This window comes from Coloeus monedula (genome assembly GCF_965178545.1).
Source record: "Coloeus monedula genome assembly, chromosome: 9".
NCBI lineage: Eukaryota > Metazoa > Chordata > Aves > Passeriformes > Corvidae > Coloeus > Coloeus monedula.
In genome coordinates, this window is record NC_138789.1 from 27,900,850 (window position 1) to 27,914,821 (window position 13,972).

The window sequence follows — 13,972 nt, forward strand, 5'->3', positions numbered from 1 at the left end:
GCTTGAAGACTGGGCATAGCAAAGAGATCAATGCAAACCCGTAAGTGCCCCCAGCCAGGAGCTGGTGGGACCTTCTCATCACTCCCACTGAAAGTGGCATCTGCTCCTTTTTATCCAGCTGCCCTCCGGTACCATCACATCCCAAAATGTCATCCAACATCCCCATCATAACCCCAAACTGTCCCCCTGGGCAAGGACCCTGCTTCTCTGGCAAGGAAAGGGCAACCCAAAGACAGAACGCTACTTGCACCAGGATGTTTAGTTGTGTTATGAGCTTTTATTTAAAAAGCACATTTATACAGCAATAATTTCGCAGATACAAACTTCAATTTTGTATTCTACAAAAGTCTTTGAATATTCTTCTCTTTACAAAATGGAACATTACAAAAATACAGACAATTTAATATGTTTTTTTTTATACAAATGTCTCTAATTGTAGTTATTTTCATTAAAATATTACTACCACAGAACTACAATATTTTAGTCGACTATAAAAAAATTAATTCAATGCTTTTTTAAGCAGCAAAATGTAAATAACACAGGTCAGGACACAGTTTATAGTCATAGTGGATATATCTAAAATTGTTTCAGAAATAATATTTTACATAGTTAATTTTTAAGGTTTTATACATTATTTATATAATATTTATAATATAAAAAAAAAAATCATAGCTTGCTATAAGTTGAAATGATAGGACGGATTCTGTGAGAAGGATGTGCAAATGGCCGTTCTGCGTGTTCTGCGGGATCCCTTTGCAAACGCGCTTCGTGGAAGGGCTGCAAACCAAGGACCTGTGGCTTCTGGGCAAAAAAAAATTCACCATCACACCCGAGAGAGGCACAGCTGATTTCCCACCGGAGTGACCCAGCGGAGCACAGGACCTGGTACTGCCATGGCGCACCCCGGGGTGCCCCGGGGAGGAGGAGGAGGAGGAGGAGAGGAGGGGATGCACAAACCGACTGACACCCAGGCCGGGACGTGCCGCCCAGCAGCCCGTCCCAAAACTGCAGAATAAAAGTTTCCCCGGGACTCAGCCCCGGGGTCGTAGTGCGAACGAGTCTTCGGCAGAGCCGCCGCTCCCCTCGCGCAAACCGCCGGCTCCCGCGGGCGGGCGCACAGAAAACCTGCTGGGATTTTTTTTTTGGGGAAAAGGGGATGGCTGGGAAGTGGAGGATGCTCTTTTCACTTAGAGGGGCTCGGGTGGGATGAGCCCTCGCCAGGGAGTGAGCGGGGAGGAAGAAATGTGGCTTCTCTGCATGGAGGAAGGAGCTCTCCGGCCTCACTGCGCGTCTTGGGGCCGCTCGTTAAAGGCGTGTAGTGTGAGCAGAGAGAACAGAGACCCTTCGGAGATCTTGGACTGGGCAAGCTTCTTCTAAATTAAGTCACAGTATGGAAGAGAGGAGGCAAAAATAAACTAGGATCAAAAAGAGAAAAAAGCAACTCTTACAAACCAATCCCAGATCTTGACTCAGTGCTGTTGCTCATATGTAGTGCTATACAATTTAGTGTCTTGAGTTGGTTTTTTTTCTCGCAGGCATTGGAAATCTTCATAGAAAAAATCTAGGATGGCCAGCTTTCCAAAAATCCCTTAGTGTTCATTGGGCTAGGAACAATTTGGCGTTCACTACAACATGAACACTCAAACCAATTGCACATCCAGAACTCCGGCACCTCTCTTTGTTTGTTCGGCTTTTTGTGTTGTGTGGGTTTTCTTTCCTTTTTCATTGCCGCCTTTGCCTTAGTTCACCATCACCACCACCCCTTTCATCCAAATGTCGCAAGTTGAAAAGACCACAGAGTAAGACTTTACTGGTCGGGCAAGAAAGTCTCTCCCTACATTCTACTGTCTGATGAGATTTGAGAGCAGCAGGTAGTTGCTGTCAGCAGTCACTTTTCTTTTGCAAAAAAAAAAAAAAAAAAAAAGAGTTTAAAATACAACACCCATCCGATTCCTTGAAGTTCTACACCATGTTGTGATGGTTATTCCTCTCAATGATGTCCACAGGTGAAAGGATCTCCTTCCGGATGGGAGGTGGAGGCAGGCAAGTCTTTGTCTTCGGCTTGAAGAGATCTGAGACGTAAAACACCTGTAGGAATAAGTGGAAAAGGCAAACTTAGCCACAGTGGGTGATGCTTTCTTCGAAAAGTTGGTTTACAGAACACACACACATCTTTAAGCTGTGAAAATAGCACTTTTTGAATGCCTGCCCGTAACAGCTGCGAAATCCCAAGTGCCTGCTACCACCTTTCTGTACAGCAGAGAAAAAGGCTCAGCCCGCCCTAAAGAGTGTAAAAACATGAGAGGACAACTTGATTTCTCACTGCGTAATCATGGAGTGCAACACCCAGACCTCTGCTGAATGGGTTGAAAAGCCAGGAAACAGATCCATGGCCTGCACTCCAATAAAATAACAAAGGTCTCCGAAGGGCTGGCCTGACTCATCCTGAGTGGTTTCAGGGATGGAGTTGGTGTGAAACAATTCATTGAGCCAGACATCAGGTAGGCAATTAAAAGCTTTCAAATCAAAGCTGTGTTAAAAGCTCTCAGCAGAGAGTCAAGAGTGAGCAATGCTCCTCGCGCCCCACCAAGGCACCAGGACAGAGCTGGGGTGTGGTGGAAGCCAAAGGCTAAGGAGAGGAGGAGCTATTCCTGACTCCTTCTTCCTAAATGTCCCGTGATGTAACCCCTCTCCCGGATGTGAAAAAGCCAGTGCCTGGCAATTTCGGAAGGTAGCAACACAATAAGAAACAAAGTGCTGGGAGGAAACTTCCACATCCTCCTTTGGCCACACGAAGCTTATCAGTCCTTCAGGACTGGGGCACTTTCACCCTTGCCAAACCTTAGCCCCGTGCCAGAAGGGAAAAGAGTCAGATCCTCTGGAGGAAGCAAGAAGTGGCAAGGATTCATCATTTTGTCACCTAGCACCACAGCCCCAAACTTCCGTCCTGCCACCGACTGCCTCTCCCAGCCCAAATGTGACGGCTCACCCCAGAAATCCTAAACCCCAATAATCTGGACTAAAGCCAACGGTTTGCTGAGCTGAAATCCCAGGATGAGCAGCACATGGCTGTAGGAATCACAGTACATTTGGGTTTTCTCCCACAGTACTCAAATGCAACATTTAAGCACCCAGATAAATCAGGGGAAAAAATAATTCCAAGGTGCTCAAGGAATAACATTAGATTACTACTTCCAGGCTGGGTAACACAGGGAGGAAGGAAAGGTTTGCCCCACCTGCATCTCCACATTTTCTAGCTACCCAGAGCCGTGTGCAGCAGGTCAAGTTGTCCTTGGAAATAACTTTTGCAAGCCCCTATCTGCACGGCAGATGAGGCTCAAGCTGGGCAGACAGCGAAGCTGCTGTAAGCAGCAATTTACTCCTGCAATTGTAACCAGGGATGCAGGAAGCTGAGCTCTGCTTTTATTACTTTGTGGAAAAGCAGAGAAGGAGCAGATTTATGAAACAGGTCTTTTCTTGGTGAATGTGCTGGTGGCTGGCTGTTTGGTTGTGTAACAGAGCTGATAAAGTTGTTTACAGGGCATCCAAGGGGCAGCATGTGTACCTTTGGGTAAATAACAGGATCCAGCTGATGCTCCTGAGGATCACAAGTTGGAGTCTAGCCCCTTGCTGGAGCATCACAGTGTAAAAACACATTGAACTGCTCTGGCACTGGTTTCCTTTTGGGTTGTTAATGACTGTAAACCCCCCATTTGTCTGGTTTGGAGCGCTTCTGGTGCCATCTCGCTCATTTGTCCACCTCTGAGAGCTGGATTCAATCAAAAAGGTGTCCAGCTTCTGCACCAAGATAGCCATGACAAATCAATTTAGGGGAGGAGATTGCTGAGTGCAAGAAGCATATGGGGATTGCTTTGAGTCTGGTCCTTTGACAGGAATGAGTTATGATGGAGTGTCATCCTGGGTATTTCAGCTTTTACTGTGCTGCTTTTCAGGGTTTCATTCAGAGACTGGTTAAGAGGTTTCATTTCTCTTTAAACTGTATTTCACTTTAACATGGCTGGAGGTTATATAAACATTTATAGGAATAATGAAATGTGATCTTTGGGGGTTAAAAGTGTGTTAAATCCTCCTAATGCTTGAACTGTTTAACACAAAAAAGGACTAATAAACGTGCTAAGTTTTTCACTTGGATTAGCTCCATTTCCTGTAGAAGGTGCTCTCCACCCATAAAGAAAACTTGATGGGAGAAGACTGAGAGCCTATTTTAAGCCAATATCTTACATTCCCACTCAGCAATTCCTATTACTTTTCATTATATTGAAGCATTTTTAAATCCTATACAGAGAGGTTAAAACAACTCATCTAAGCTAACCAGAGCAACACTGGGAGCATGTCCTTCTGACATCTCCCCTCTTCCCTCTCCCTCAGATGAGACATAAACCACACAACACACAGCAAGCTGCCTACAAGGCGCATAAAAACTATTTCTATTTGAGAAATCCTCATCGTATTTCAGCCTGGGTCCAAGTTTGAATGTTTCATCAGCTGGAAGTGCTTGACATTAATGTCTTCTGCTTGTTATTTCAGGCACTGAAAGACAAACGTGTCTGCTGCAGCATGACCTGGGTTTAAGCTTGGGCAGCCTTCGGAGATGAAATCCACAATTGGTTTCTACTGCAAATTACGGCCTGATAACTGTGGTGTTTTTACATCTCTTGACTATAACCAGAGTGGACCCTGAAGGCTTTGCTAGGGGAAGGGGTGGCTGGGAGCACCCAGGCTTGGAGGTGATGAGTCTCCAGGTCCTTCCCTCTGTTTCAGAGCAGCCCGTGTGGCAGAGCTGGGCAAGAACCCCCAGGACATCCCAGGAATTGCAGCCAAAAGCTGCTGAACTGCTCCTCCAGTGCAAACTCCAGGGTGTTTTGGGATGACTCTTCCTCTTGTCCCTTGCTGCCACCTCCCAAAATGGAGGAAAGTCTGTCAGGCCCTCCTAGGCAAAGGCTCCCACCAGCAAAGCCAGGTTCTGGAGAACAGCACACTGGTGGTTCTCTGCAGGCTGAGGGGATGGGACAAGGGCTGGGTTCACACCCTGCCCTGAGCCCTAAGCTACGTCCCGAGATGTTCCAGGTCACGGAGCCCTTCCTGCAAAGCGTTTGGAGACAACTGCCCCTTCCACCAGCGGGCTGGGACAGCAGCTCAGGCTGCCCCAGGCTCGCAGGCAAACCCAAGCCTGCCTGGGAAACTCCAGGCAGCTGCTTCCTATGACACAGGAAAACTATCCCAGCCCTGCCACAGCCTCCCCTCCCCAGCACAGCTTCCAGCTGCCGGAGGGCTGGGAGGGCACAGCCAGGCCTGCTGCTTGTCCCAGCCAGGAAGCATCCGGACACCCATCCCAAGCATCCGGAGAGCTATTGTCCTTCTGGAATCGCTGCTGGGATCCAGGGATGGATTGCCTGGTCCCCACTCCCCTTCCCTAGGGCTGTTAGCCCACTTCTCAGCATAAAGACACACACACTTCTCCCACCTTCCCCTCTGGGTCTGCTGGCCCTGCATGGGACATCGGCACCAGGCAATGGCAAAACCCAACAGCTACTGCTCACAGAGTTAATACCATGAAAACGTCCCAACAATGACATTTCTGTTTTGGCTTTGGAATATTATCAACGAGTGGGAAGTACATAAATAACCTCTTTTCTCTCCCTGCAAAATGTAATATTGGTGAACTTAACTCCTTGTTCCCAAGGCTGATTTACTTTTAGAACAGTTAAAAAAAAAACCCAAAAAACAACAACAACAACAACAAAACCCCACAAAAAGTGGTGAGTTGTTAAAATCTTGCTTTCAGGAGTTCACACAGGCACAGAAACCACCACAGCCCCCAGAGTTCCTTTGTGTCTATCTGAGGCAGCTGCCTGACCTGGTGCCCCCCCATCCTGCCAACTTAAAACATCTTCATCTGTCACTTCGAGTTACAGGGCTCTGCAATCAGGTCACCCTTTGGAGAGCAAGTGGCACGAGAACCAGCCCAGCAGCTGAAGAGAAGTGGGCACAGCTTTTGTTAGGCACTTTCTCAAAAGCCCTTTTCCTCCACGAAATTCTGCCTCCCCTCATCGGGTTGCCACCCGTTTTCGGATGGATTGTGTTGGAACATAATCCCAACCACCCCAGACTCTCTGCTCAGCTCCTGGTGGAAAACCTTGCTAAGGAGCCTAACTGAGAACAGCTGGAGAAGCCAAAGCTGCAGGTGGACAGGGAAATACTCTCCCTTGACTGAACATCCTTCCAGTGCCCCGAGCTGCCTGGACCAAGCCTCCGCGGCACAGCGCTTCCCACCACATCCCCAGCTGTAACACGGAATCACCTGAGCTGAACTGGTGGGTTGCAAAGGCACTGCTATTCCCACAGGACCCTCCCAGCACTCCCAGTGCCGCTCCTGCCCTGTTTTCCACACTCACCACGCAGTAAGCCACCAGGGCTCCCTGTGCAAAGCCTGCCAGCACGTCGGTGGGGTGGTGCTTGTGGTCCGACACGCGGGACAGGCCGGTGTAAAACGCCATCATGATGAGGGTGAACTGCAGCAGGGGACGGAGCAGGCGGGCTCCCTTCCACGTGAATCTGGCCTGCAGATAAAACTGTGGGAAGAGAGGGAAACAAACAAACAAAAAAAAGGTTGTGTTAGTTTGCCCAAAATGAAGCAGCAACTGCTCTGTGGGGGTGGCTGTGTGGCAGCCATGGCCCTGTGGCTCAAGGAGGGGCAGTTGTCAAAGAGGAAGGATGAAGGATGCTCCTTGCACATGTGTGGGCTCTGGAGGGGTTTGTAACCCATGGAGAGGATGAGGACAGTGGTGGATGGGCATAGCCCCCCCTCAGTGAGCCCACACTAGGGGATTGGGACCCCCTGCATCCCAGCTCTGCTTCAGCCTCCACACAGCACCACATACAAGTACAGAAATTCCTCCAGAGCATTATTTAGCGCATAACAAAAACAAGGTCCCAAATCTGGGGTATTTAGGACTCACAGCATCTCTCAGAGGAAAAACAAGAGTCAATGCAGCATGCTTAACCTTCTGAGCCACCCCAAGAACTCCCAGACATGGCCACAGCCACTGACAACATGCACAATGCCACCCTCTAACATTACCACCCTGTCTCCCAGCCTGAGCCCCAGGGTTTGCAGGAAAGCAGGGAGCAGCTGCCCCGCTCCACGGCCTGGGAATTCCCTCACTGGGTGGGAATGACAAGCAAGGCCCTGGCTCAGCCCAAAAACACGATGCTGAGGTGATGTCAAGCAGACATTGTAGCCCTGCCGTGACTATCTCGGGCCCGTTTCCGTTCTGGCTGCCGGGCACGGCCGGTTCCTGTGGGAACCGGGAAGCTGGGCGGGAAGAGAGGGCAGGAAAACAGCAACTCCTGCCCGTGGATGAGTGCAGGGAGGAAGGCTGTGGGGAGGGAGGGACGCCACAGCAGCCTCCAGGCTTGGGGAGCAGAGGGTGTGAGAGTGCGTGGCAAATGCTGCTCAGCCCTGGCCGCTCAGCCCCACTGCCCGTGGGCTCAGCCCCCCAGCTCTGCTCTGCCTGTTCCTAAATGAAGCACTGGAGTCAGACCCAGTGTCCTGCAAGGGGCTCTGCTACATCAGAGGGCTGGAAAGGGGTTTACTCCCCATTTATGATCCCTTTTACACATGCAGAGCAGTTTGCACCGCCTTGATGTGAAAGGGAATGAAGCTCTCGCTGGGTTCCCTGAAACCACAAACAACTTAATGACAACATAAAAGCATAAAATGACCTATAAAAGCAGAACTAATTGGGAAGCTGATAAGAGGGAAGCATCATTTTGGCCAATTTAGTATGTTTGGCTGTTGCACAAACATTGTATTTACCCCTTTTTGGAAAGAACACACACTGGGCTCTTCTGAAGAAACGAAACATCGCGTCATCTGAATGGAGCAGATGCTCCAAATTATCCAGATTGTTAGCCAATTAACATGGAAGGGAGCAGCACCAAAACAGCTCGGTGCTGGCTAATTCACATGGTGATTCTGGGGAATATATCTGCAAACCAGCCCGAGCCTGGGAACAGAGCCACGGCCCCATGGAGCACACCCCACACCCCACACCACAGAAACTCGTGCACGCAGAGCTATGGGGTGAGTCTCAGCTCCCACAGCAAGCCCACGCTGATGCAGCCCAGCACATGGACCACTGGGCTGGTTCTCTATAGTTTGGGATGATAATTTTCATTGCCATGGTCTTTGGGCACCCAACTTCTGCCCCAGAGGATAACTGTGCAGACAGGATACAGCTGTGGATGGCCCATCCCTGAAGTGTCCAAGGCCAGGCTGGATGGAGCTCTGAGCAGCCTGGTCTAGTGGAAGGTGTCCCTGCCCATGGCAGGGGACTGGAAATAGGTGACCTTCAAGGTGCCTTCCATCCCAAACCATTCCACAATTCTATTTTCATGTTCGAGAGCCTCAGCTCAGCCCAGGTGACAGTGCAAAACTCAGGTTCCAGTGCACTGCTGCTGCAGAGCAAAAATAGCTCCAATATTATATATTATAAACCATCACTCTCAGTTCTAGCAGAAAGACTTGAAACCTGATGCCTTATTTTAATCTTGTGTCTATGTCCCATCAAATCCCTTAAGAAGGAAATTTGCTGCTGGATAATCTGACATTTGTCACTTTTGCACAGTCTGGACATCTCCTCAAATCATTCCATCCTACAAGCCTGGACTGAACAGGTCATCTAGAGGTGAGGGTGCAATGTATCAATTAAAAATCAGCAAAAAAAGCAAATAGCAAGTTTGAAGACACAATAAAGCAGGCACCTCTGGAGCTGGACTGTGACCCTCATGTGCAATCTTTAGCCCTGGAAAAGGAGTAAAAAGCAGTGTGGCACCATATGGGGTGTGCTGGGTGTCCCCCAAGTCCCCAGCACCCTACTCACACCCACACCTGCACATCTTGGAGGGCTAAAACTCACCTGAACAGTGCCCCTCAGACACTGCAACACCAGTGTGAGGATCTCAACTGAGTTCCTTTTACTGCCACAATTAAGGCCATGGAAAAGTTGCTCCTTACTCCCCATTCATAAGGACAAAAAAAGAGGGTAACAGCACTCCTCATATTCCACAGGCATTTTATGAACCTGCAGTATTACAAAAGCTGCTCTCAAACACCAGGATCCCCTAAATACTTTCAAGGTAAGACTTGAGGTGCTCCAGACTTTGCCCTCAGTATGAAAGAAAACCCCAGTTAATAAGAGAAGGTCAAAAAGTGAAAGTAGAATTCAGAGGCTGAAAGGATCAGAATTTCCCTAAAGCAGGAATTAGTGCTATTACCAAGAAATGGGAAGTTCCTGGAAATTTATCTGAAAATCTGCTTATGAAGGTGTTCTTTATTGCTTTGTTTTGGTGTTTTTTTGCTCCTGGGAGCAAATCTGAAATGCTGCCTGCTACAGGCTGACAGATTTGGATGGGAATGTGGAGCTGGAATGGAGCTCTTCCCGGGAGGGGGTGGAAGAGCAAGACCACAACCAGGGTTATTTCCACCACAGATCATCGCAGGGCAGCGAAAACCAGGAGCACCACCAGGAGCAAGGGTGGATGGAATGGGATCACACGGAGTGGGAGTTATTTGGAGTTCCCATCCGCTGTCTCCTGGCAGAGGCTGAGTTACCACAAAGCAGATGGTTTGAGGGACGTCATATCACTCTTCCTGTGCCAGGGGACTTCCACAGTGCTGGTGGGGACATCCCACAGCCACACACAACCTCTGAGCAAACTGAGGAGGAGCTGGCAGGGGACACAGGCTCAGAACATCACCTCCAGCCTCCCGGGGCTTTCTGCTCTCCAGAAACCCTGTCCCATTCACACTCTCCCCGCCGCAGGGCTGGACTCCATCAACCTCAGCCCGTAGTCACACCTAAAGTTCCCTTCTGGGAAACAGCTGGGCTTGTTTCTGGCTGTCTGACCTGAAGTGACCTCCTTCTCCAGCCCCATCTGCAAGCAGAGTGGTACCCAAAGTGCTACAGGGCCAAAACTTCCCCAGCCCAAACTCACTCCAGTGTAATGGACTGCCCTGGCTGGACAAAGCCAGCTGGAGGCTGGGGAATGCAGAACTTGGCTTTTAGCACCAAGCTGAACAGAAAGGAAGGACAGGAGATGGGAAAAGACCTCTCAGCACCTCTCAGCATGTATTGTTTGCCTCTTCCCTGCCTCTGCTGACTGCACAGCACCCTCTCACCCCATCAGAAACATCCCCAGCAGCTCAGCAGCTCAGTTCACGCCTCAGCCTTGGCCTCTGATGTAATTCCAATTTATTCATTTCCTTAGGTCACCACTGAACTCAACTCCTAGTCCACAGTCACCACAGAGGTTCCTTCACAAGGGCACATCACTGCTTAGCTGCACCAGGGCACCTTCTCCACCCTGCAGCAAGGAGCTCCAGGAAGAAACCTCACACTCCTTCTGACACACAAACCCAGCAACATCTCTCATTTTTCATTTACATCAGTAGAACACACCACAACCCATTCTGAAGTCTTCTGGATCACCCACTGACACAAATACACAAGCTTTGCTTGCATATTATCCAGAATCAGCCAACATTGCTGAAGAATATTAATTCTGCTTTTCTGATATTTAAATTTAGCTCTTCTGCACTCTTCGTGTGATTTCAGGCGACTTCATGCCGCAAATAAATCATCATTATGGTCTCACATGCTCGAGGAGTAGAAAGAATCCCCTTTGCTCCCTGCAAAGACTCCCACACATCCACAGAAACAAAACCAAGAGGTGTGGGTCAGCTGTGGAATAAGCTGTTCCTTCCATACCTCCCCTTTCCTCAGCCTGCTATAAATATGTATTACAGCTCAGCCAAGGAGTAACAAAGCAAGGAAAATTAAGACAAAGAGGATTACCCAAGAGTAATTTCCCCTTTTAAATTTTTTATACAAAGGCCTGATGTTAATTGAGTATTCCTGGTGACAAGAAGGCTGCGAGAAACTTCGCCCTGAAGTCTCAGCATTTAGAACTAAATCCCAGGGGATTTTGCTGTGTTGCAAGTGCCTTTCCCTGGGACTTCTCCCTCAAAGCCCTCCAGGGCTTGGCATCTATCAGTGTTTTCCTGCTAGGAGCCCATGGATAGCACAGGGCTCTGCTGCTGTGCCGGGAAAAGCTGTGGTCACTCATCCACTGTCCAACCAAATACCTGGACAAATCCAGCCCCACGGTGCAGGCGAAGCCCTGCGGGATGCGTGGGAATCCATGGATTTTTGAATAGACTGACTGGAATTTTCTGGCACCCGTCTCCACCAGGTGAAGCGAACTCGAAAACATTTTAATTCAGAATGGGCTCCGAGAGTGAAGCCAGGGAACGCCAGGAAAAGACGGGAAGTGACTTATCCTGGAAATATGAAGTATTGTTCAATCAGGAACACACTCGGGACACGAGTGATCTGCCAAACCTCTGCAGGACACGCTCAGCCCCACAGATACCCCCACTCCACAGAGGCCCCTGGCACACTCTTGGTATCCAAAGTGTAGGCAGCAACCTGCTGCAGCACAGCCCTCACTTCCCAGGAACAGGGAGCATCCGTTTTTGTCTTGATTGAGATGATTTCCTGATTGAATCCATCAAACACACCTCCTGCAGGCACTGGCGTGGTGGATGCCACATTTCTAACCAGGCTTTCAAAACCCCAACCATTCACTGAGGTGGGCAAGACAGTGGGGTTTACCTTGCACCAAATAAAATCCCTCTGGCTTACTATAATCTCTTTTTTCTTGTAGTTGTTTTTCGGTATTATCGGCCTCTCCAGCGTGTCAGATTTTCTGCCTCCCTTTTTCTGTGAGATTTCTCTGTCAGGCTCAGGCAGTGACCAGGGAGCTGGAGTGATGGAGAGCAGGGTGCTGTTAGACAAGCTGGAATCAGAATCATTTAGGTGGAAGAGAGCCTTAAGATCATTGCCTCACCTGTCTTGTCTCAAGTTGCCTTTTTCTCCCTTCAGTTCATCACCAAACACTTGATGTAATTTTCCCTGACTTCTCAAGGCACAAGGCACCTGGACAGCTGGTCAGACAGAGCCTGCTACCAGCCTTATCACAACACTTCAAGTTGAAAATTAAAATAATTTTTATAAAGGGATTGTCTCCTCCATAGAGAGGGATAAATGGAGCAGCCTCTTGTCCTGGATTAGGGGGCGTGGGGAGAGGCTGGTGAGTGCTGACAGCTCAATTGTTCCTATACGGGGACAGAGAAGGGCAGCAAAGAGAGACCAGAGGCACCTCTGTGCTCCAAAACATCCCACAGGAGCTGAACACCACTTCTAAAGCCTGTTGCAAAGTCAGAAAGAACATCAGGCAGCAGGCATTGGTGCAAAGCAGCACTGGGAGATCAGGCATGCAGGTTTCCCATGCATTCTGTGGGAACTTGGAATGCACTCTGCAGTTCTGAGGTCTCTGTCACCAGCCCCCCAATCACTGTAGACCCATTTGTCTCCCACCTGCTCCACAAGAGCCGGAATTTTAGAAAAACACATGGGGGAAAAAAAAAAGTTTGTCCAGCACCCTGCAGAAAATGGGTTAAGCCCCAGTAGAGAAACCATCCCCAACTTAACAGGGGCTGGCAGTCCTTGCTGTTCTCAGATGCTGGGCTCAGAAGCACCTCAGGGCTGACTTATCCAACTGCCCACAGAGCTCCCCAGAAATAAATATCTGCCCATGTGAGCATTCCAAACTCAGCTCAGAGAGTTTTACGATGGGCTGAGCCTCCTGTGAAGCATCACCAAGGCAGCTCTTCATTGTAATACAGCTGGGAGGAAACGGCCAAAACGTTCACTGCAGAAATCCAAAAGTTTTCCAAGAACAAAATAAAAGGGAAAACAAAGAAAGAATTTAATATGCTGCCCACAACTGCCTGGAAAGCACAGTGATTCAATTACAGAAGCTGCTCACAGGGAGGGGGCATCCAAGGCTGAAAAGGCAGGAGGGAGCAGTGGTCACTTATCTTCCCAGAGGGTAAGGGATGAGGGGGTGCACTGCTCATAGATAAAAGCTCATGTTTCATGTTTTTATCAGGGCTGTTCCTCTGCTTGCTGGTCCAAGATTACCGGGGATGGAGGAGGAGCACGAATCTTAAAAGCAGCACAATACTTGATTTTTTATGAACTAAGTAACTTTTTACAAAGGAAAACCAGACACAAACCCCTCTGCAGCCCCCTGCAGAAGGCCCTGTGTGTGTGTCCAGCCCGTGTGGGCAGCGCTGCCTCCCGCAGTCCTGGCAGGAAGCACCTTGGCAGCCACCCTGGCCCCAGCCCCGGCACAGGAAGGGCAGAGCCATTTCTCACTGACAAAGGAAAACAAGTCCTAGCCCTCCCCTGCGGAACCAGGCGGGCAGAGGCTGCTCCACCTGCTCTGCTGGCACATTTCGGAGCCAGGCATCACCTCCTGACATGGCCGTGGCAGCACATCCTCCCCCTCCATCCACGAAACGTTCTGGCTCGCCCCAAACTCTCCTCAGTGGAAACCACAACGTGAGGCGGACAAAATTGCACAGGTCGTCCACAAATTTAGTAGGATTTGGATTTAATTGCCACCTTGGCTACATCCCAAAGTTGCACACACAGCTCAGCTATCACGCCAGGACTCTCCATCCTAAATAACACCACAGCAGCTGAGGGTGGATCTTCCCACCAACGGCTGAGACTCTTTGTTTTTTTCAACCAACTTTTTCCATGTCCAACGCTCATCCTGCCATTACTGCTATGGAATGTGGGACAGGGGGACAAGGGATCAATCAGTGAGGTCACTTACCACCAAATACAGCATGGTGTACAGGGAGAAGGACGCGTGCCCGGAGAAGAAGGATTTCCTGCAAAACAAAGCAGGTGCTCAGAACCAGCCAGTATAATCCTCAATATTATGATTTTCCCTGTAATACGGTGACTTGCCTGTGGTATCTGAGGATGCCAGACCAGAGGGACCCACAACCCCCAATCCTCTGGGTTATGAA

The 13,972-nt window shown here is 49.3% G+C and overlaps 1 protein-coding gene across 1 annotated transcript in view; it reads right to left on the reverse strand.

The window, feature by feature from the left end:
* Positions 1-267: 267 nt before the first annotated feature.
* Positions 268-13,972, reverse strand: part of PLPP3 (phospholipid phosphatase 3) — a 44,089-nt gene continuing 30,384 nt past the window's right edge. Inside the window, exons 4-6 of the mRNA XM_082287383.1 lie at positions 13,774-13,831; positions 6,417-6,593; positions 268-2,088 (exon numbers count right to left, since the gene is read on the reverse strand). Of these exons, the coding sequence (XP_082143509.1) occupies positions 1,963-2,088; positions 6,417-6,593; positions 13,774-13,831 (361 nt within the window). The 3' untranslated portion in view covers positions 268-1,962. The remainder of the gene's footprint in view (positions 2,089-6,416; positions 6,594-13,773; positions 13,832-13,972) is intronic.